A 24,153-nucleotide genomic window follows, 5' to 3' on the forward strand; every position below is an offset into this window, starting at 1 on the left:
GTACTTGGGGACATAAGGCAGCTCAGCCAACACTTATCAATATTCAAACCAATAGCAGGAACTTCAGCCCAGCCCCTGCAACACTGGGGCAGGCAGCCAATCTGCCATCTGGGGCACTCCCCTGATAGGGAAGCCACAGGAAGATAAAGTGATAGGTTAATAACCTAGCAAAATCAGCTGTAGGCAGTTCGAAGAAGCATTCCTATAAGTCTTCCAGAGAGAGACTAGAAAATGGCACCTGGTCCCTCAAAAACAATTCAAAGCAAACAGCCATCAGCCCCAACGACCTCAACGAAAAAACAGGAGAAACAAAAGACAAAGGCAGAAGATGTGCTGAACATAGCAACATACATAGAAGAAGCAGACATTGAAAAGCCATACAAACAAACTCTCAGAATGCTGCTTGGAGTCATGCAGGATATGAAGGAAACAATACAGAAAAAGGGTGAAACGATAGAGGAGATAAAAGCCATACACCAAAGGGAAATACAGGAGCTTAGGGAGGAAATAACGAAAAACAATAGCAAAATCATGTTCCTTGAGAATCGACTGGAGGAATCAGAGAACCGCATCAGTGTCTTGGAGGACAACCAAGCAGACTTTAATAAACGTGAACAAAAATCTAATAAGAGCATCAGAGAAGCCGAAGAAAACCTAAGAGCTATGTCTGATGCTATGAAGAGGAACAACATTAGAATTATTGGCCTACCGGAGGAAGACACAACAAAGAAGTCATCTGCAACAGTAGCGAGAGAATTCTTGGAGGAAAACTTCCCCAGCCTAATGAATGAAAACCAAGCAACCATCCAGGAGGCTGAACGAACACCAGCATGACGGGACTCCAAGAAGAAATCAAAAAGGCACATAATAGTTAAACTATCCAACTTTGAGGAAAAGGAGAAAATCATGAGAGCAGCTAGGGCAAAAAAAAAGAAATCACATATAAAGGTCACCACATAAGGATATGTTCAGACCTATCATCAGAAACTATGAAAAACAGGAGAGAGTGGAGTAACATATTCCAAAAGTTGAAGGAAAACAACGCAAATCCAAGAATACTCTACCCAGCCAAATTATTGATCAAGATCGATGGAGAAGTAAAAGTCTTCCCAGACAAGGAAAAACTCAAAAAATACGTTACAACAAACCCAGCCTTACAAAAGATCCTCGCTGACTCAGTATGGGCAGAAGAACAACACGCACCAAGCACTAATAAGAGACCAACACATAGAACAACTTCACCCAGAGCACAACAAAGAGAAAACAGGCCCCAAGATAGCAATGACTTAAGGATGGAAAGAAGACAAGAATGAAACACATACAAAACACATACTAATGATAAAAGAAAATAGGAAAACTCCCAACACAAAAGGTATAAAATGGCATCACAGAGTCCGCACATGGAGATAATAACCCTGAATATCAATGGCTGAACTCAGGCATTAAAAGACTGAGACTAGCAGAATGGCTTAGAAAAAACAACCCATCAATTTGCTGCCTACAGGAGACACATCTCAAGGCTACAGACAAAAATAGGCTGAAAATCAAAGGCTGGAGAAGGACCTACCAAGCAAATAGCAATACAAAAAAAGCAGGGGTTGCAATCCTTATCTCGGATAAAATTGATCTCAAAGTGCAAACCATAAAAAGAGATAAGGAGGGACACTATATAATGCTCAAGGGAATCATAGACAATGAACCACTAAGCATTGTAAACATATATTCCCCGAATGAGAGGCCAGCTCAATACGTGAACCAAACACTCCAAAAGATTAAGAAAGAAATCACAGACTCGACAATTATAGTGAGCGACTTCAACACACCACTCACTGAGAAAGATAGATCACAGGGAAAGAAACTCAACAAGGAGACTAGAGAGCTAAACTCCACAATTAGACAATTTGACCTAATAGATATTTACAGAGCTTTTCATCCAAATAAAAAAAATTTCACATTCTTTTCATGTCCCCATGGCACATATTGGAAGATAGACCACATGCTGGGGCATAAGGCAAATCTACATAAATTTAAGCACATTGAAATAATACAGACCTCTCTCTCTGACCACTGTGCCATAAGACTGGAAATCAACAAAAAGAAGACAAAGAAAATAAGAGCAAATAATTGGAGAATGAATAACTCTCTACTGCAAAAGGAGTGCATACTGGTGCAGATCAGAGATGAAATCAGGAAATTTCTAGAAACCAACGAAAATGAGTACACGACGTACCAAAACTTATGGGACAAAGCAAAGGCAGTCATCAGAGGAAGGTTCATAGCAATACAAGCACACCTAAGAAAGGAAGAGAGAATCATGATGGATACGCTGACACAAAATTTATAAAAACTAGAGCAGAGTCAGCAGGACAACCCTACTAATAGCAAAAGAAAAGAAATTATAAAAATCAGGGCTGAGATTCAGGAGAGGGAAAATAAAAAAACTATGTAAAAAATTAATATTGCTAAAAGTTGGTTCTTTGAAAGGATAAACAGGATCGATAGACCATTGGCAAACCTAACCAAAGAAAGGAGGGAACAAATCTCAATAGCAAGAATAAGGGATGAAAGAGGGGTCATTACAACAGACCCTAATGAAATCAAAAGGATAGTTACACAATACTATGAAGGATTGTACTCCAATGAATTCAACAATTTGGAAGACATGGACAAATTCCTGGCAAAACAATCCCTCCCTAGACTATCCTCGGCAGACATCAAGAATCTCAGCAGACCCATAGCAATAGAAGAAATAGAAAAGGTTATCAAGGGATTACCAACAAAAAAATCCCCTGGACCAGATGGCTACACTGGAGAATTCTACCAAGCATTCAGGGAAGAACTAATACCAATCCTACACAAACTTTTCCAGAACATAGAAAAAGATGGCAAACTCCCAAACTCCTTCTATGAAGCTAGTATAACTCTGATACCCAAACCGGGCAAGGATCCCACAAGAATCGAGAACTACAGACCAATATCCCTAATGAACATTGATGCAAAAATCCTTAACAAAATACTAGCCAACAGAATACAAAAGTATATAAAACAAATAATTCACCCTGACCAAGTAGGATTCATACCAGGGATGCAGGGATGGTTCAACATACGAAAGACCATTAGTATTATTCATCACATTGACATGAAAACGTATAAGAATCACATGATTATATCAATAGACACAGAAAAAGCATTCGACAACATCCAACACCAATTCCTGTTTAAGACACTAGTGAAGATAGGAATGGAAGGAAAGTTCCTCAAGACAATACAAGCTTTATATGAAAAACCAACAGCCAAAGTGGTGGTCAATGGAGAAATGACTAACACAATCCCACTGAAAAAGGGGACCAGACAAGGATGCCCCTTGTCCCCACTCCTATTTAATATCGTGCTGGAGGTTTTAGCTAGCAGCATAAGGCAAAGAAGTGACATCAAAGGTATACGTCTGGGGCAGGAAGAGGTGAAACTATCGTTATTTGCAGATGATATGATTCTATACATGGAAAATCCCAAAAGTTCCACAAGGGGAGTACTGGAAGCAATAGAGGAGTTTGGCAGAGTGGCAGGATACAAGATCAACAAACAGAAGTCCATCGGACTATTATACACATCAGATAAGACCACAGAAGAAGAGATCAAAAAGGTGGTACCCTTCACAATAGCCAAACACAAATTGAAATATCTAGGGATATACCTGACTAAAAAAACAAAAGATCTATATAGGGAAAACTATAGAACACTATTACAAGAAACCAAGAGCGACCTCAACAAATGGAAGAATATTCCATGCTCTTGGATTGGGAGACAATATAGTTAAGATGTCGGTTCCGCCAAAAGCACTATATAAGTTTAATGCCATCCCGATACAAGTACCATCATCTTTCTTCAAAGAAATGGAAAAACTGATTACCAACTTCATATGGAGAGGGAAGAAACCCAGAATTAGCAGAGAACTCCTCAAGAAGAAGGACACCGTGGGAGGGCTTGCTTTACCTGATTTTGGCACATACTATGCAGCCACAGTTCTCAAAACTGCATGGTATTGGTACAATGACAGATACTCAGACCAATGGAAGAGAACTGAAAACCCAGAAATAAAAGCATCAGCATACACACAGCTGATCTTTGATAAGGGCCCCAAATATATCAAATGGGAAGCCAATGCCCTCTTTAACAAGTGGTGCTGGAAAAAATGGATATCCACATGCAGAAAAATGAAGCAAGACCCTTATCTCACTCCATGCACAAGAATAAACTCAAGGTGGATCACAGACCTTAAAGTTAAACCCCAAACTATTAGGGCCATCAATGAGGGAATTGGGACCAACTTGAGAACTTTGGTGCAGGGAATACACAGGCTATCAGAAATAGGGAAGGACACAAACACAGAGGAGGCACAAATCGACAAATGGGATATACTGAAGATAAAACACATGTGTACATCTAAAGAATTCACCAAGAGAGTAATAAGAGATTCCACAGACTGGGAAAACATCTTTAGCAATGACACATCAGACAAAGGTCTTATTACTAAAATCTACAATACTCTGATAGCTTCCAAAAAGAAAAAAACCAATAGCCCACTTGAAAGGTGGGCAAAGGACTTGAACAGAAATTTTACAGGGACAGAAATCCGAATGGCCAACAAACATATGAGAAAATGTTCCCGATCTTTAGCCATAAGAGAAATACAAATTAAAACAACAATGAGGTACTACCTGACACCCTCAAAGGTAGCACAATTCAAAAAATCAGAAAGCAACAAGTGTTGGAGGGGCTGTGGGGAGACAGGAACTCTCATCCACTGCTGGTGGGCCTGTAAGTATGTACAGCCACTATGGAAATCAATCTGGCGATACCTAAAACAGATGAAAATAGATTTACCATATGACCCAGCAATTCCCTTACTGGGCATATACCCAGAAGAGGCAAGGAACAAACCAAGACCAGACATCTGTGCTCCAATGTTCATTGCGGCACAGTTCACAATTGCAAGGAGTTGGAAGCAACCCAAATTTCCATCAACTGACGAGTGGATTAAAAAACTGTGGTATATACATACAATGGAGTACTACGCATCACTAAAAAGCAGTGATGAACGTATGAGGCACATAGCGGCATGGGAAGAACTGGAGGAAATCATGCTAAACGAGATAAGTCAGGCACAAAAGGACAAGTACAACATGAGCTCGCTGAGGTAAGTATAAAAAAATTTTTTTTAATTAAAAATAAATTTTTTTAAACTATTTTTTAAAGCAAAAGTGGCATAGGGGGAAAAGCTACCGTATACAAAAATTTCTGGCGTGAAGACTGTGTAGTATGGCAGAGACCATATCAAAACCAGGGATGCACACAGTAGACAATGGTGGACGAGGATGGGAAAGGAAAATAAAAGGATGAATATAAGGAAGAAAAGGGTACGGGGGGCATGGGGCACTAATCCACCCAAGGGGAGGGTATTGTTTATATCTCCACAGGGAAAGTGGGACCAGACTTCAACCCAGTGCCGCAAGGTGTGAATGCAATATCCCGGCGTGGAGTAGGGCCCAGCACCAAAAATTAAGTGGATTCCTGCCCCTCCCCCGAAAAGAATTTGTTTCAAAGGATGACATTGATTCTGCAGCTCCGGGAGATGGACATGTCTGATCAGAGCACACGGGAGCAGATGAAGGGGCAGGAGGAGACAGTGGAACACAGCCTGGCCCACGAGGCCGTGAGGATGATGTTCCTGAGTAGAACCGCCAGTCCACAGAGAGAACAACATGGCTGGCCCTACTATGAGACATGATGCCCCTCAGTGACTAAGGGCAATACAGGGGACGGCACCGGAGGCACAGTGTGGGAATTGCATCTGACCTGATCCCACCACACCGAGGCAAAGCACTGGGGGAATGCAGTGGAACAGCAGGGGAATGGAGTGGCAAAGTCCCCAGAGAATGCTGAAAGTGGACTTTGGGGCCAGGGCGTTGTGCCCCAACAGACTGGACTGGAACACGCTCCTAAGTGCCAGCAAATGATCCTTGAACGAACTACAAGCCTTTCTTTTGTGAAGTGTTTTGTTTTGTTCTTTGTCAGTGGTTTGTTTATGTTGTTTTATTCTCCGGTTGTATACTGTTGCTTTGTTTTCCTCTGTCTTGTTTTCGTGCATGTTAGTGTCTCCACAGGTCTGTCTGAATAGGACAGGCTGGATGAACAATCTGGAGGAAAAACAATAGGACAGACAGTTCCGGGGGGACAGACAGATATGGGTGGGGGGTGGGGAGGAGGGTAAGGAAGTGGTGTTAATAAACACAGGGACAAGGGAACAACATGGGACCCAAAATGGTAGTGAGGGGGGAGTGACAGGCCTGATGGGGAACGATCAAGGGTAAGGTTGCGTAGAGAAGAGGTATAGCTGTAGCCCAGGTGGGGACGGAGCATGGTGGTGGGGCAGGAGGAAAGTCAAGGGAGAGGGAGGAAGGAGCTGGGAGTCAAGGGATATTTATGGAGGTCTAGACAAAGACGTGTACATGCAAACATATATATGAGGATGGGGAAATAGATCTAATTATCTACATTTATAGGTTTAATATTAAGGTGGCGGAAGGACCTTGGGCCTCTACTCAAGCACTCCCTCAATGCATGAATACTTTCGTTTATTAAATTGGTACTCTATGATGCTCACTCTCCCGACACAACTGCTGAAGCCAAAGTGGGTGAACAAGTAAATGTGGTGAAGAAAGCTGATGGTGCCCGGCTATCAAAAGAGATAGTGACTGGGGTCTTAAAGGCTTGAAGATAAACAAGCGGCCATCTAGCTCAGAAGCAACAAAGCCCACATGGAAGAACACACCAGCCTGAGTGAGCGAGTGATCCCAAAGGGATCAGTTATCAGGCATCAAAGAACAAAAAATCATCATATCTTTGGCTGCACACCTCCATGATAGGATCGCTGAAGACAAATGGGTGCATAAGCAAATGTGGCGAAGAAAGCGGATGGTGCCCGGCTATCAAAAGAGATAGTGTCTGGGGTCTTAAAGGCTTGAAGATAAACAAGCGGCCATCTAGCTCAGAAGCAAAAAAGCCTACATGGAAGAAGCACACCAGCCAGTGCGATCACGAGGTGTCAAAGGGACCAGGTATAAGGCATCATGCAAAAAAAAAGAATATGTGTGTGTGTATGTGTATATATATATATGTATATATATACCACATTGAATGAAGGGGGAAGTGCAGAGTGGAGACCCAAGGCCCAAGAGTCGGCCACTGGAGATCCCCTCATAGAGGGGCTTAGGAGAGGAGATGGGTCAGTCAGGGTGCAAGGTAGTACCGACGAAGAGCACAGCTTTCCCCCAGATCCTGGATGCTTCCTCCCTCCAACTACCATGACCCGAATTCTACCTTTCAGGGCTGGATAGGGCAGAGGTTGTACACTGGTACATATGAGGGCTGGAGGCACAGGGAACCCAGGGTGGACGATACCTTCAGGACCAAGGGTGTGAGGGGCGATGCAGGGAGAGCGTAGGGTGAGTGGGTTGGAAAGGGGGAACTGATTACAGGGATCCACTTGTGACCTCCTCCCTGGGAGAGGGACGACAGAGAAGGGGGGGAAGGGAGACTGGATAGAGCAAGATATGACAAAATAACAATGTATAAATTACAAAGGGCACATGAGGGAGGGGGGAGCGGGGAGGGAGGGGAAAAAAAAAAGAGGACCTGATGCAGGGAGCTTAAGTGGAGAGCAAATGCTTTGAGAATGATTGGGGCGGGGAATGTATGGATGTGCTTTATACAATTGATGTATGTATATGTATGGATTGTGATAAGAGTTGTATGAGTCCCTAATAAAATATAAAAAAAGAAAAGGGAAAAGAAAGAAAGAAAAGAAAATGATTAGGGCAAAGAATGTACAGATGTGCTTTGTACAATTGATGTATGTATATGTATGGACTGTGATAAGAGTGGTATGAGCCCCTAATAAAACGTTTTAAAAAAAAGAATTAATAAGCTCAAAATTGTCTTTTTACAGGAAAGGGTGTGGTTTTTTTACAGTAAAAGTTTATATTTTTAAATAAGTATACCAAAAATAATATCACTCTGTATTCGTTATGTAATTGAAGCCTGTTTTATCCATAAAATGTTTTTCCTGATGTCATTTTTTCTTTTTGGGGGGATAGAAAGTCAAGATTACATCTCATGAACATAAATCACACTGATTCCTCACACTTGATGTCTGCAAAGTCATAACATCATTGAATGCTTTCCTCTTCCGCTGTGGCCTGTAAACTAGCAAGTCAATCTGGAGACTTGAGTAGATACAGGTACTTTGGTAGATGGGGGAGAAGAAAACTTTACAGGTGGTTCTGGGTACAGCTTTCTGCTTTACACCAACACGTGCACACTGTCTAGTTGATGCACTTTTAGCGATTTTAAGATCGAGCCGGGAGTTTATGTCTTATCTATTCATCATGGAGTTTCCTGTCAGCACGGAAGACACTGAAGACGTTGCTTTGCAGAAACAAACACTTTCTCATGACTTGCTCTGGCAGCTTAGCATTCCTCGGTGTAATAATGGTTACAGGCTGGGCTGGATAACGCTGAGGTTAGCAGTATGAACCCAACGGCTGCCCCCTCGAAGAGATGCAGTGCCGGAAACCCACGGGCACAGTTCTCGCCTGTCTTATAGGGTCCCTCTGAGTAGGATCAACTCGATGGCAGTGTTTATTATTCTAATGTGTATTCAGACAGTGTACTACCGATATGAATGTGTCTGGTTCCTGGTCATTTCCTATGACAAATATATTGCAATGAATAACCATGGACGGGCATTACTTCATAATTTTCCAGTATTTTAAAATTGCATTTCCAGAAGTTAGAGAGTTAGATCTAAAAGTAAATGTAAATGCATATGTAGTTTTGCTTGAGTGACAAATTTCACTCTGAAATGATTGTATCTTTTTACATTCCCATAATGTGCAACTCATGTAATACAAATACAAATGTATGATCGAATAATATTAATATATTTGCATAAGAGAGCAAAAGACTGCATTTAAAAACTTTTTTCCAAAAAAGTCTCAAGGAAATATTTTAAGTTTTTTTATATATCAGCCTAGAGTAGAATTCAAAAAAGTAATTAAAGTTCTTCTTTAAACAGTTATCTGTGGTAAAAGAAAAATGTTCTGTGAAGAAGAATTCATCAAAATACAGCGCAGCTGGTGACAACCTTACGCACCACTGTGTCTAATTTGTACACATTACAGAATAATGACCCAAGTCGTTGATTCCCCCCCCTCCCAATTTATGTAACAGGAAGGAAAAGCTCCAGTTTCAGGTTACTTGTGCTTTAATTTTAAAAATGACTTTGTTAAAGGCATTATTGATAATAAAAAATCAAATGTAAAAACTCAAGTTTACTATCAAATATCTAAATGGAATGAAAACAACTCATAATTTCTATTTTTATATAAGTTTAAACTATTATAAATATCATAGATAGACTCCTTAATTCAACAAGAATGTACGTCCTACTCAAACTTGGGCTTGTGACTACCCTTGGTTATTATTAATGCTGAGGTCAAATGCATTTCATTGACATCACCTTGTATAATCATTGTTAAAGTGGATATGGTTTGAAGCAATGGCTCAAAAATGCGCAAAGTTTTCATTTGGTAATGAAAAGGACAGGGACAATGGGATTGTGATCATTGTTTGCATCATAATACTTCACTTTTAAAACGCTGTTCTAAATGCTAAGTGTATAAATAAAAATGTTTGTCTTTGTAAAGACTTTTATCTTAGAGTTTTCCTTAGGTTATCATTCTCTTTCAACCTGTTTTATCCTCTAAAATATTTGTTCCACCTGGAGGACCAGAACCATGCGATGCTTATAGTGAACCATCCACAGTACCTACTATGTGCCTTGCACAGAGAATAAATAAACTGGAGATTGAAAATACGGATGCAATTAAACAAATGCAGCTTATCACTGGAGGTAAAAATCATAGTGTCATATGTACGGGACATTGAGCATTATTTGAACACTTACCTGAAGGATGAAGATTCTGTTCCTCTAAAAATTCTAGATCAAGCATGAGATCATCTTCATCCAGTTCACAAGATCCCAAATTATTCAAAACATCCTTAAAAAAATCAAAATCAATACTTAAAGGTAAAAACGAGAAGATGAGGAAACATTCATATGCACATGCTGGATATAAAGTAAACTTAAATGTAGAAATAAAAACATTAATTAAATATCAGAAATCATTTGACTATCTCAGATGCTCACAAAATTAATGTAGTAAAAACTTAAATTATCCTAAAAATTTTATTTTTTAACTTTCTTGCACATTTTTGTTTAAAGATTTTTAATGTACCTAAGTGCACTTGTATTCCAAATATATTAGAATTTTTAAAGTATTAATTTTAATAAAAATATATTTTATGATGGTTAAAAAAGATAAGATCAGTTGCTATAAATGCATTAAGAGAATAAGAGAATATAAACGTTTTCAAAGTTATAGAAGTTTATAAACTGAGACAAGTTTTTACCACCTATGTTTATATTTCAAAACCATGTAACATTCTTCTGGCATAGTTAATGAACTACTTTCCAAAACATTTTTGTGTACAGAGCCAGTTGTGAAATATTAACTTAAGGCACGTTTGGAAGTATTCCCTCAGTTGATGTTTTACAATTCTCCAATGATTTTCTTGTTATTATTATTAGGAAGGAAGAACAAGAAAAAATATATTGAGCATGGCTTGAAAAATAATGATTTTAGAACATAATATAAAGAGCTCAAAGTATATCCCCCCTTTTATCTCTTAACAAACAAATAAAAAATAAGCTTGAGGTCACATGAAAATTGGGAGAAATGGCAGTGTGCAGTGGTAGAAATACTTGAGGAAGTAATCAAGCCCTGGTTTGTGTTTATAGAAGGGTCCCAGGAGGATTTAAAGAACAGTTAAGAACATATATTTACTGAATCACAATAAAATTTCAGGCATATAAAATTAAAATGGCATAAACACAAAGTCAGAGCACCTACATTCAGTTATTCAGTTGATTTCAATGTGCAGTCACCTATAATTAAAGAAGTAACTATTCATTAAGCAAATTACTGAAATTGGGAATGAGCTTTTCTCTGGATGAAGATAAATGAAGTGTGACTGTTAGGAAGCGACTGTCACTTTATACCACTATTCTTCAGGACCTTGTGTGCCACCAATATTTCAAATCTTAGCAGGGTTACTCATGGTGGCCAAGTTTCAGCAGAGCCTGCAGACTAAAACAGACTAGGCAGAAAGCAGAGGCAGCCCACTTCGAAGAATAAGTGAGTAAAAGCCGATGCCAAGGAGTGGACCATTTTCTGATACACTGTGGAAAGATGAGCACTTCAGGGGTGACTACACACAAGATATGGCTGGGGGTCATCATCTGCACAAAATGACGTGGATGAAGCAAAGCTCTCAGGAATTTCATTTCCTGATTTCATCCGTAAACATCCACTAATAATCAGAACATGGGATGAATTTAGGGAGCATTAGAAGTCATCAGTAAAATATAAGATATGAAGATTGATGTTATGGGCAATTAAGAACTGGAATAGGTTGGCATTTTCTACTTGGAATCTAACAATCATATAGTATTATGTCTAGGATAAACTGAAGGACAGTGGCATCAAATTACACATCTGAAGTAATATTTAAGATTATACTGAAGTTCAATGCTGTAGAATAATATCCAAGCACTTACAAGGAAACAAGTTGATAAAAGTGGATTGTTGCAGACACGGGTTCAAATTTAGCACTCTACATTTGATCTTCCTCAGGCTCCATCTAAATGTGTTATTGTTTTTAATGTCTTTGACATTGGATCAAGCATCATGTCTTCCATTTGCCTTACCCCTCTGTGAGTAAGAGCAAGTTTCAAAGTCTCTTCTGACATCCCTGCGGATATTTTCTTTTATTCCTAGTTTTTTAATGACCTTTTGCTTTCTTCTTGTAGGAATTTAGTAACCATCTAAAAAAACATGATTTAAGCAATGACGACTAAAGTTCAAAGACCAGCCAAACTGTGAAATGACAAGAAGAACATCATACATAAAGGAACCAGAGGGAGAGTTCTTCAGGGTTGTGCTCCTCTTCCTACGTAAGATCCGGTGGAAAAGCTTTGGGCTTTGCGGTGGGTATGGGCTCACATTAGGCTCATTGGTGTCTGGTACTTTGGACTTGAGCCTTTGCCCTGCAATGCTGTCTGCTTATCCTGGGAGAAGCTTGCCATCTGGCACGCCAACTTTGGATTCATCTGCTTCTGCAATCACCAGCCGGTGCTCATCCTGCCGTCTTGGGTTTGTCCTTAAAGCTGCTAACATCTGAAGAAGTCACTAGATCAGTGCGTCCCCCCCTCCCCCAAGATGGCAGTGACCACACAGCAATGATCCAAGAGGACTGCACAAGCAGATTCTAGTGAGTTATCCTTTGACATCGCCACAGTTCAAATGCACAGATTCTTCTGTGGTCTTTCTTACTCATTGCACACATATTTTGCATGCATGGGAGCTCACTGAGAAGATCATGGCCTGGGTCAGACTCACCTTATACCTTCAAGTTACACCTTTTCTTTTTAACACTGTAAAGAGATTTTTGGCACCAATTTTGTTTAATGCAATACATCATCCCATTTTTGACTGCTGCTCCTAAAGGCATTGTTGTGGAACCAAATAAAATGAAATTTTCAACAACTTCAATCTTTCTCTATTTTTATGCTCCTAATACATATGGGTCCAGTTCTGAGGCTTTTTGTTAACTTTGTGTTGAGTTATAGTCTTTGATCTCCATCGTAAGTGCTACAAGCTCTTGCTGCTTTCTTAAGGCAAGGTTGGGCCATCTCCATATTGCAGGTCATTAACTGAATCTTCTGCAAATTCCCATGATCTGTTCTGGATATAGTCCAACCTCATGGTCAGCATGTAGGCCGAATCAATGCAGTGAAAGAACACAATCCTCACATACACCTTTCCTGTTTGAAACCTTGCAGCATCCCATTCTTCTCTTTTCAAATGATCCTGCATAATCACAATTATGTATTCTAGAATCCCCAGCCTCCCAAATATTATCCCTCATTTGTTATGATGCACTACGGAAGCTCCACTGAAACCTAATCACCCGGGGATTCTGCGAGTGTAAGGAACGCGAGCGGCAGAGCGCGCAGCAGCCCAGCAACCACCCCAGAGGACAAAGGGCCAGGCAGGCAATGCTCGTTGCCCCAGGCATCGTTCAGCAGTGTAACTCCACGGCTGGAACCTTTTCCTTCCAGCCGGAGAACTGATCAGTGTGTTCTCCCGTGTGGTGCTCTAAGTCCCGGTCTTTGTACATTTTATTATGATACTTTACTTTGTCTTCCTCTCGCCTCCTTTTGAAATGTTCTGCTTCTCTCTTTTCCTTCATGATGGTTTCCACTCACTTCAGCTGCCCTACATTCAAGAGCAAGTTTCAGAGACTCTGTATTGTCTTTCTCTAACGCTATACATAGTTAACAACCGTGGGAAATGCTTTTCTTTGTGGCTGTGCAAGCGGGAACACTAAGTAAAACAGTGTCCCCCAAAGTAGGTTTCTCAATGTGAATAGAAAGGACTAGCAAGCAATACATAATAACAAGTTGGAAAGAGAACCCGGAGTTAATTATCACTAATGATCACATCTAAATAGTTTCAACTGCGTGTCTCATCTATTTGATAAATTAGCAGAATATCCGGAAGTAGAGTGGGATCTAAGCAAAAATAATAGTTCCTCCTCCCCGGTCGATGAAAACTCTACACAGCTCCCCATAATAGGAAAATAATAATGAGAATGCATGAATTGTTCATGTAGACATGCCAAGCCCATATATCACACTAACAGGACTATCCTTGTGTAACACAGAAAATTGGGCCCTTAAAGTACCTACTTTTTTTTAAGGGACACTAATATGGGGTAAATTAAAAGCTAGGATTAAACTTAAAAAGAAATGCCATACTGAGCAGTGTCTTGGGTCTGAGTCATCCCTAAATGCACAGCCCACTCACAGGAGTAAGCCAAATAATCTCACCCAGTCAACAAACTAGTGCCTGCCCATTTGAGACCGGTTCTTTTTTCATGTAAGTCTAGTAGATGACTCCCAGGCGCCCTGGTGACAGATGCATCCTGTGGGTGGGGAGCCCTCCGGGAATCTCTCAATTGCACTCCCCCTCCAATGTCAGTTAAATAGACATGGGAGCAGTGACATGGCAGCAGAAATGCCTTCAACCTCTTTGCCCAGCTGGCTCAGTGAGGTGTCTTTCATATGTATAGTGTCTCAACATGTGATTCAGTACATCATCTGGCCAGCTCTCAAACTGGACCCTGGGAGTCACAGCCATACTCTATCCCTCTCCCAACCCAAAGTTCCTTGCTGTTGATGGTTCTTGAAGAGCACACCGAACCTTATTGGCTTAACAGAAATTGCTCAGTGAACCACCATTCAATCGCATGCCATTCCTGCCACATGTTAGATATGCCTCTGCCCAGATGCTAAATGCATGAGATTAATACCTGGTCATTAAACCAGTGTTACAGAGAATTCTTCTCTTAGCAGGCATTTTTAAACTGTGTTGGCAACACTAATTACTCATTAACTCTAACAAATACCTCGAAATCAGGATCCCATAAATTAGAAATAATCACTTAAATAAAATATCAATTTTCTAAGCTCCAGAGATGTAGCAATGAAACTAACAGACACCCCATTTCCTTCTTAGTGTTTCCAGATAATAATATTCTCGTAAGAAGTCCCAAAGCCCTTTAAAATACATAAAATAAGTATTAGTATTCAAAAGTTCTTTTAACTTTGATTCACATGAATCGGTTCTGCAAAGCCTGGTTACTGTGGGCTGAAAAAATAAAACAGTATCTCATGTAGGGGGAAAACAAACAGACAAGAAAACAGGTTCTGGTCACTTCATTGAGATGTAACCATTTCCACAATTTCTGTGTGTAAATAAGTGATTGTTTAGCTTTATCTATCTCTTTATTGCAATAATGATAGTAGCAGCAGTCTTATAAAAATAGAACAGAATGACCGTACACAAGAAAGTATTGCTCAGAAATGAGAGAACTCCATCCAAAAGAGACTAAGCAATGCATTGTAATGCATTTTACAGTGGTATATCTTAGTTCAAGATTTTGCATTCTGTCTCAGATTCAATAATTGTTCACATAGCATTTAACCACTCACTATAGTAGAAATGTTCTTATCACTGTTTGTGCTGAAAAAACTAAAATGATTTACACAGTTAAATCTATATACATCTAATCATTCTACATTAGGATCAGTCAGGGCAAAGGGCTACAATTTCCATTCTCCTCCACTCTAGTCACAGTAGCTTCCCAAAAAAGAGAGAGACTGACTAAAAAGATAAATCATTACTACTTCCTTATTGCAATAGTCACGCACGGTGTGCGGCTATTGTGGAAGACTGTCAAATCCCATTTGTGAATCAAAAAGACATCAAGGTTTCTTTACAGGAAATCACAATTTTCCTTAGGAAAAAGATAAAGCCAAACAACTTTTTAAAGTGTTCTTAAACACAGGCAGTCAGTGGGTTGTGAACAAGACCAGTTTTCACTGCTATATTGACTTTAGGTCAACTGGAGCGGATGCATGAGGTTTCCTGAGCCTTACTATAGTGTGACAGTGTGTTTGTTGCCTTTCCAATGATTTAAAAGCTGCACAGGTCATAACTGAAGGTGATTATGGTAAGGAATTTGATGTCAGTAGCGTCTGGTCCTATGTTTTCCGAGTGAGAGCAAATTTACATAGTCTCAAAGGGAGTTTTAAAGATGACTGCGCCCTGATCGAAATGGTGACTGATCTCACTCCGCTGAGTGCCTGTGACCTAACACAGCCTTGCCAGGAATCCAACCTCGTGCTCCTGCCCCCCGTCTCTCAGTGCAGGGCTCTGACCTGTAATTTTCCCTGTGGCAGTAACCAACTCATTCCCATATTGTGACAATCCCAGGCTGTTCCAACACGGGCCCTGGCAGCACCTGTTCAAAGCCTCGCGTTACTGGGCAAGTAGAAATGGTCTCGAAGTCTGGCATTCAATACCAGAAGACTGCCTAGAAAAATGTATTATCCTAGACAGAGAATTTATACAAATAGCAAAATGTGGAAGACTCATAAGCACCAACATACACATGGCATCAGGGAAAGGGCAAAGACATGGATGAGCTGCATAAAGTTGACTTGTAAATAGTCATGAGGGGGATTTTTAAAAGTTCACAGAAAGATTCCATTATCTTGTAATTCCAATTTTCTATGAACTTTTTGAAGTCGCCTCATATAGAGAGAGTAGAAAATGAATCAATACATGAATGCATTTTCAATGATGTGATTTCTGAGCTGTTTTTTGACAGAAACAGACACTAACCACTGCTCTGAAGAGACATATCTAGTTCTGAAATTCTGATAAGGTAAAAAAACAAACACAATCATTATGACAAAATCACCATCAGTTTACAACATGAAAAAAACTTGGACTTTGAAACACAGTTACTCCATGCCAGGAATTGATTTACCTCTATATATTTGTGTAGTTAAAAAATTATTAATATCTTTAGAAATTTGTCTTAATTCCATTGCCCAAATCAGCTTGCTTCCCACTAGAAGGACAAAATGCATAGAGTATGAAAATATGAGTTGACAGGCAGAATGGACTCAACTGCACAAATAACAATGAAAGAGAGTCTAGATTTTAGAGACCTGCAATATCACAGTCCTTTAGGGCTACTCTGAGAACAGAAAGGTAGGACCACCGTGCTGTGGAAGGCAGGTGTGCTAGCTTGATGTGACCATGTGCTTCCATGGAAAGCCTATGGGGTAGTTCCTCTCTGACTTATACAGTTGCTGAGTTGAAACTACGCAGTGACAACCAAATGTTATGCTAGTCATTAAAACAATATATTGTCATTGTGAATGTCCACATAGGAGACTAGTTCTTGTTTGTTGCTTTTTTTCCTCTATTTAAATGTGGGAACACATAATTTAAGGGAACTCTGAAAGTTATGTTCATAGGTTCTAATTCATTCCCCTCTATTGATAAAGGCTAAGAATTGCTATGAGTACGGAACTAAAATATTAAAACTTAAAAATTACACTATAATAGTTCACTTTTGGAGAGGAATTAATATTTATATGACTCCCTATTTTAAACTATATCTGATTTCCTATAAAACCTAAAATTAAACCTTGAACATTTGCAGTTTAAGCTGTACATAAAATGAATTCAAACTTTTTTAGTGTATTTTAGATTAAAAACAGGCAGAAATTTATTCTAAATTAAAATTTGATGGTTAATGTTTAAAACTATTCCTTATCATTTACAATATAGAGAGGAAACTGTACTTTAGAGTTCTATTTTTCTTTTTTTACCAAGTAGAATATATGGTGCAAAATTTCTTCCACCTTTAACATAATAATACAGCACTAAATAACAAATACAGATACCATTCCTTAATGCAAAGCCTGACTGCATCAGTTTGTGTCTTTGTCAGGTCAGCAACACAGATATTTGTTTCCAAATACCATGACCTCTAACCTAGGCACCTTCCGCTTGAACAAAAAATCCTAATTGCACTTCATGTAACTGGCGGGTTATGAGCATGGTTAGGTGGAAATTAGTGAAATAACAAATAAAATATGTAGAACTTTGGTTATTCCCCCAACAAGGGAAGATCATTATTTCTGGCCTCCATACTTCTTTGTGCGGTAGGGGAACTGAGTGCACCATGGCTGTGAATTACACTTCATTATCTCCTAATTGGGACTCCTGACAACACTTTGCCAACAACCATTCCAGTTCCCAAACTGTTACTTATATTGTAATGAACATTATTCTGATATTAATCTTATTATAGTATACTGTATATATATTCTCACTGCCTGGAACATAAAAATGTCAACGGATCTAAATTCCTTGTCATTGAAACGCTACAATATAATCTCTATTCACCTTTACAAAATCATTTCTTGCAAATTTATTAAGAGCAAATTTATTCATTGAACGCTTTCTGAAAATCCATTTGCCTTTCTTTCACTGCCCATCTGTTGAGCCTATCCCTTATAACAAACGCCTCAAGGGCAAAACAAAGTCACGTCTTGTGTCAGTTAGATTGTACTTCATCTTGATGGTACCTGTGGGAAGGCCGGCGTGGAGCCCAATTTGTCAGCCTAAAGGGTGTGGTCTTTTATAAAGGAGAGATGGGGAGTTCCTCCTCTCTCTCTTCAGCCCCAGCTTTCCTGCTCCTTAGCGCGCTGTGTTACACTCTCGGTGGTCTCTGTGGGCACTCCATGCTGAGAACTGTAGGAGCGCTTCCGTGTTACCAAGAACCTCAGATTCCCAAATCTCTGTGCCCGCTGGCCTGGGATGGCCCTGCTTCCCGTTTCACCATTTGGCATGATCTGACTGCACCTTCCGAAGTGTGAAGAGGCCCCTGCAGCATCATACTGGCGGACTTGGAATTGGACTGGACGGAGGTGCCCTCTTGGTGGAAAGTTGCTTCTTGATAGAAAGTGCTTTCTTATGCATAGTTGAGTGTCCCTGTTTTTGTTTCTCCAGACAGCCTAACTTAACACACATACCAATATGATATCACAGATATTTATTAAAATGTCACATACAACGTGCAGAATACACATTGCCAATTAGTCAATTCTGCCTCAGAGTCAATGTATAAAACAGAACAGAGCTGCTCCTGTGAATGCGCAGGACTGTAGTGGAAATGGGAGCCGACAGACTTCTATTTCCCCCTTGGAGGAGCTGGCGAGTTTAAACCTCCAACCCGAGCTTCGTCGTCCAACAAAGAGCCCGCTATCCACCAGCGATGTTTTTGTTTGTTTTTTTCATCAGGGACAACGTCGTTATTGTTGACTTCCGTCCAGTCCGTTCAAACTCCCAGCAACGCTATGTCCCGTAGACTGAGTCACTTTCTGGTCCAGTGCCATCGTCCCACTCCTTAAGTTTCAGCTCACTGTTGTCGCCACGTGACCCAGCTTGTCGTGGGTCCCTGCTCTCTTTCAGGGATCCTCTGCTTCAGCAAGGAGAATGGCCATTCCAGGGACATGTCCCTCCTTATAAACCATCCAAACCCATGCAATGAACGACAGCTATCCTGGCTTCTAAGGAGATTTGTGGTAGTACTTCCTTCAAGATAGATTTTTTTTCCTAGCAGTCCTGAACTTTCAATATTCTTTATGGAGGTCTTCTGCTTCAGATTGACCCAACAAGATACTTCATTTGGTGTTTTTTACAGCTTTCTCCATGGGTTCTGATTGTAGATTGAAGTAAAATGAAAATCTTGACATCTCAAATCTACATTGGTCATGATGCTGTCTCTTGTGACTTTGGTTTTCTTTCCATTGAGTTGTTGTTCATATTGAGAGTTACGGCCTTTGCTCTTTCATCTTCCTTGTGGTGTTTCCCTCACTTTGAGCAAGCAAGGTTGTATCATCGACTATGACAGGTCAGGAATGAGCCTATCTGCAATCGAGAAGGGCGCCCTGGGGCCACCTTCCTTGTCATTGCTATGTGTTAGCCCATTGTTGCCAATACTGACTTCATCCATTTCGTTGAGGGTTTCCTCCTTGTCCATGACCTTCCTAGCATGGCTTTCTTTAGACAGTGATCCCTCTTGATGACATGACTAAAGTACACGAGAGCCGGACCAGCCTCACATCTAAGAAGCGTTAGAACTACACTTTTTACACCACAGAGGTTTGCATTGTTCGGTGGCCAGAATACCATTTAGCTTTCCAGGCCAGCACCGTAATTCAACTGATCAGTTCTCCCTCCATCTTCTTTATTCGATGTTCACCTTTCGCTTACATGTAACTTTGAAAACAGTCCCATGGACATCTTAGATCTCGAAATTACATGTTTTTTAACACTTTGAAGTTAACAGATTTTCCCAATGCATGATGCCCTTCCATTTCTTGACTGCTGTTTCCACGGACACTGATGGTTGATATAAGTAAAATATAACCTTTGACAACTCCAATCTTCTCTCCATTTACTGTAGTATTGCTTCTTGGCTTAGTTGTGATGATTATTTTTCTCTTTAAGTTGCTAATAAGTGCTTCAAGTCATCTCCACTTACTTTTTTTTATATAATCACTTTTATTGGGTGCTTTTACAAATCTTGCTACAAACCATACATCAATTGTATCTGACATATTCATACATATATCCCATCATTCTTTTCTAGACATTTAGTTTCCATTTAGCCCTTTGGATCAGCTCCTCTTTTTTCCCTCCCCCCCCCCCAAACCCTCATGGCCCCCTGAAAGATTACAGATTTTCAATTATTTTCAAATCTTACTCTGACCACTGTCTCCCTTCCTCTTTGGTTTCTGTTTCTCCCCACCTACTCACAACATATGGAACCCAGGAACAGGAATGGGAATAGAGATACCAAAAGGGTAGGGGAAAGTGGGGAGAGAAGGAGAGGGAGGGGCGGCACTGATTCCGATCGCAATGAATGGCACATCTTCCCTTTCAACAAGCAAGGTGTGCCCTGTCCACAGTGCAGGTTCCACTTTCTCAGATTGTTTGCTCAATACTGTTTGAATCAGTGTAGTGAGAGGGCGAAATCTTGAAGCATGCTGTCCTGATTCTCAGCCACACATTAGTCCCTGTGCTGTTCCAATGGTTGTCTTGTGGTCTAAGTACAGGTGCTGCACGAGAACTTATAACTGGTACAGGAAATGCACTTTGACAAGTTTTTCATTCGGTTTCTCTTATATCAATAAGATCATCACATGTATGTAATCAACTGGCCAATATTAATCTCATAGACATTGTGTTGTTCTTTGGGGTAAAAAATATATTAAAGAAAGTAATATAGCTACATCTAAATTTGTCTTCATTTACATCTACACAGCACATAAAATGCAAAACAAATATAAATCAGCCTTTTCATTTTCAAGACACTTGAATTTTTGCATAAAATATATCACTGGGGCACTGGGGCTAACAGAACTTTCTTCAAGTTTTCTTTATGAATGAAAAATCAAGTAGTTGTGCCTTAAAACAAATAAGCCACATGATTTCAGTATGCAGGGTCGTCTTCTGCTCTCTTACTGTATGTACCAGTTACCACATAGGTGGAAAGTAATGGCGAATCTGCACTGGCTTTGCACATTGGCAAAAGACAAAAGAGAAAAAGGGAGAATGCATGTCTGTGATTGTAAAAATAAGACATATAAGAGGCTCACAAAGTTTGCACAAAATTCCATTTTCTATTCATTCAATTTATATATAAGGAACATGTGTGTGTGTGGCTGTGTGTGTGTGTATCCCTTATGGACCTGATTTTAGTACCAGACCTAGAAGTTGACCAGGTGTAATAGGCATTCCATGTATGTCTGCCCAACCAATAAGCATGGCCTTTTTATAATTTTGAATTTTGCTTCATGTTGTCCTCTGTTCTTCTCAGAACCTTCTCATGTAATCCCTTCAAGGGAAGGTTTCCATAACTTTTTGAAGCCTCATATTATGTAGAAAGGAACCAGGGGGGCACAATGGATTATATTTTAGGTTGCTAACCTCAAAGTCAACATTTCCAAACTGCCAGCCACTCAGAGGGAGCAAGGTGAGGCTTTCTACTCACATAAAGATCTAAAGTCCTGGAAACCCACAGGGACAATTCTACTGTGTCTTACAGGGTTGCTGTGAGATGGCATGGACCCAGCGGCAGTGAGTTCCATGTATATGACTGTTTTAGGTACCATCAGGTCAGCTCCAACCCCTAGCAACTCTATACACAACAGAAGGAAACCCCGCGCAGTCCTGCACCATCCTCACTAGTTTCCTGTGTTGGCGCCCATTGTTGCAGCTGCAGCGTCAATTCATTTGGGGGGGGGTTCCTCTCTGTCGCTGCACCTCTACGCTACCTAGCACGATGCACTTTCCCAAGGATAGGTCTCTCCTAACAACATGTCCAAAGTGTGTAAGAGGAGACTCAGCAGCCTACCTCTAAGGAGGATTGTGACATCACCTTTCCCCACGCAGACTGGATTGTCCTTTTAGCAGTCCATGACACTTTCCATATTATTCTCCAGCACCAGATTTCAAATGCATTGATTCCTCTTCAGTCTTCTTATTCAATGCCCAGCTTTCACCAGTATATGAAACAACTGAAAATACCATGGCTTGGAGCAGGTATATCTTAGTCCTCAAAGGAACATCTTTGCTTTCAAATACGCGATATTGGTCTTTTGCAGCATATTTAGTTAATGCAATACATCTTTTGATTCCCTGACTGTTGATTCCATAAGCATTGATTGTGGATCTAAGTAAGACAACACCCTTGACAACTTGAATCTTTCCTCCATGTATCACAATGTTATCTACTAGTCTGGTTGTGAGGATTTGGGCTTCTTTACACTGAGTTGTAATCCATGCTGAAGGATGCAATCCTGCATCTTCATCAGCAACTGCTTCAAGTCCTCCCCACTTTAAAAAGCAAGTTGTGTCATCTGTATATCGCATATTGTTAATAAGCCTCCCTCCAATCCTGATGCTGCAATCATTTTATAATCCAAATTCTCTAATGGTTTGCTCAGCATATCGGTTAGAAAAATATGGTGAGAGGATGTTGCACACCTTTCCTGAATTTGAAGCATACATTATTCCCTTGTTTGCTCACACAATGGCCTTGTGGTCCATGTACAAGTTCCTCAGGAGCACGATGACATGTTCTGGAACCCCGCTCCTTCTCAATGTTATCCACAGCTTGTTAGCATCCAGCCAGTTGAATGTCTTGGCACAGTCAAGAAAACACAAGCAAACATCTGGTATTGTGGTATTCTCTACTTTCAGCCAAGACCATTCTTACATCAGCAATAATATCTCTTCTTCCATGCCCTTTTCTGAATCTGGCCTCGACCTATGGAAGCTCTCTGTCAATGGACTGCTGTGACTGTAGTTGAATGACCCTAAGCAACATGTGAAATCAGTGATCTTGTTTTTCAGTTTAGCATTCTGTTAGGTTACCTTTCTTTGGAATTGGCAGTCGGTTGGTCTAATAGCTGCCTTCCCCATTTCCTGGCATAGACACGTGGGTTCCTCCAGTGCTTCATCAGCTTGTTGACACGTTTCAATTGGTATTCCATCAATTTCTGAAGCATTTCTGTTGGCCAATGCCTTCGGTGCAGCTTGAACTTTGTGCGACAGCACCAGTGGTTCTTGCTTATATGCCACCTCCTGAAACCATGAAACATTGCCTCGTTCTTCTGGGTACAATGACTGAGTTTTCTTTTCATGCTTCCATCATCATTCAATATTTTGCCCAAGGATTTTCTCAATATTGCAACTCAAGATTTGACTATTTCCTTGAGTTCTTTTAGTCTAAGATGTGCTGAGTATGTTCTTTCAGTTTGGTTTTCTTATCTCCAGCTGCCCTTTCAAATGTCCTGTTATGTGATTTTATCCTTTCTTCCACGTGCCTTGGGGACTCTACAATTAAGAGCAAGTTTCAAAGTCTCTTCTGACATCCACTTTGAGCTTTTATTTCGTTGTTTTATTTTAAATGACCCTTTGCTTTCTTTGTGAATGATATTCTTGATATCCTCCCAGAGCTTCTGTCTTCTGTCTAGTGTTCAATCCAATATATACATATACATATATATTGCATATTTGATGCAAATAAATATATATAATGGTACAGTGGATTAGACATTGGGGTACTAATTAACAAGGTCATTGGTTCAAATGCATCAAGCTACTCCACTGGAGAATGATGAGGCTGTCTGCTTCAGTAAAGATTTATAGTCTTAGAAATGCTGGCTTCTATTTTGTCATGTAAGTTTTCTGAGTCACAATCAACTCAATGTGCATTGGTTGTTTGGGTTTGGTTTTGTGTACACTGACCACATTTTCAATCACTTCATACACATGAAACATTGGGCAATGAAAAAAAATAAAAAGAACTCATGCATTCCCATCATGATGCTGATTAAAGAAGCACACACTGGCAAAGAGACAGATCATTTCTTTTAGAAAATATGCAATCTGAACAAATGTACTTGACACAGTGGCTGTGTGGATTGCTATAAAAGTTGTAAGAGCCACCAAGAACATGATTTATAACATT

General features: G+C 40.1%; 1 protein-coding gene across 1 annotated transcript in view; it reads right to left on the minus strand.

Moving 5' to 3' along the window:
• Positions 1-24,153, minus strand: part of CCSER1 (coiled-coil serine rich protein 1) — a 1,235,863-nt gene that overhangs the window by 1,150,703 nt on the left and 61,007 nt on the right. The window contains exon 3 of the mRNA XM_075544883.1: positions 10,028-10,121. Within this exon, the coding sequence (XP_075400998.1) occupies positions 10,028-10,121 (94 nt within the window). The remainder of the gene's footprint in view (positions 1-10,027; positions 10,122-24,153) is intronic.

Source organism: Tenrec ecaudatus, chromosome 3 (assembly GCF_050624435.1).
Source record: "Tenrec ecaudatus isolate mTenEca1 chromosome 3, mTenEca1.hap1, whole genome shotgun sequence".
NCBI lineage: Eukaryota > Metazoa > Chordata > Mammalia > Afrosoricida > Tenrecidae > Tenrec > Tenrec ecaudatus.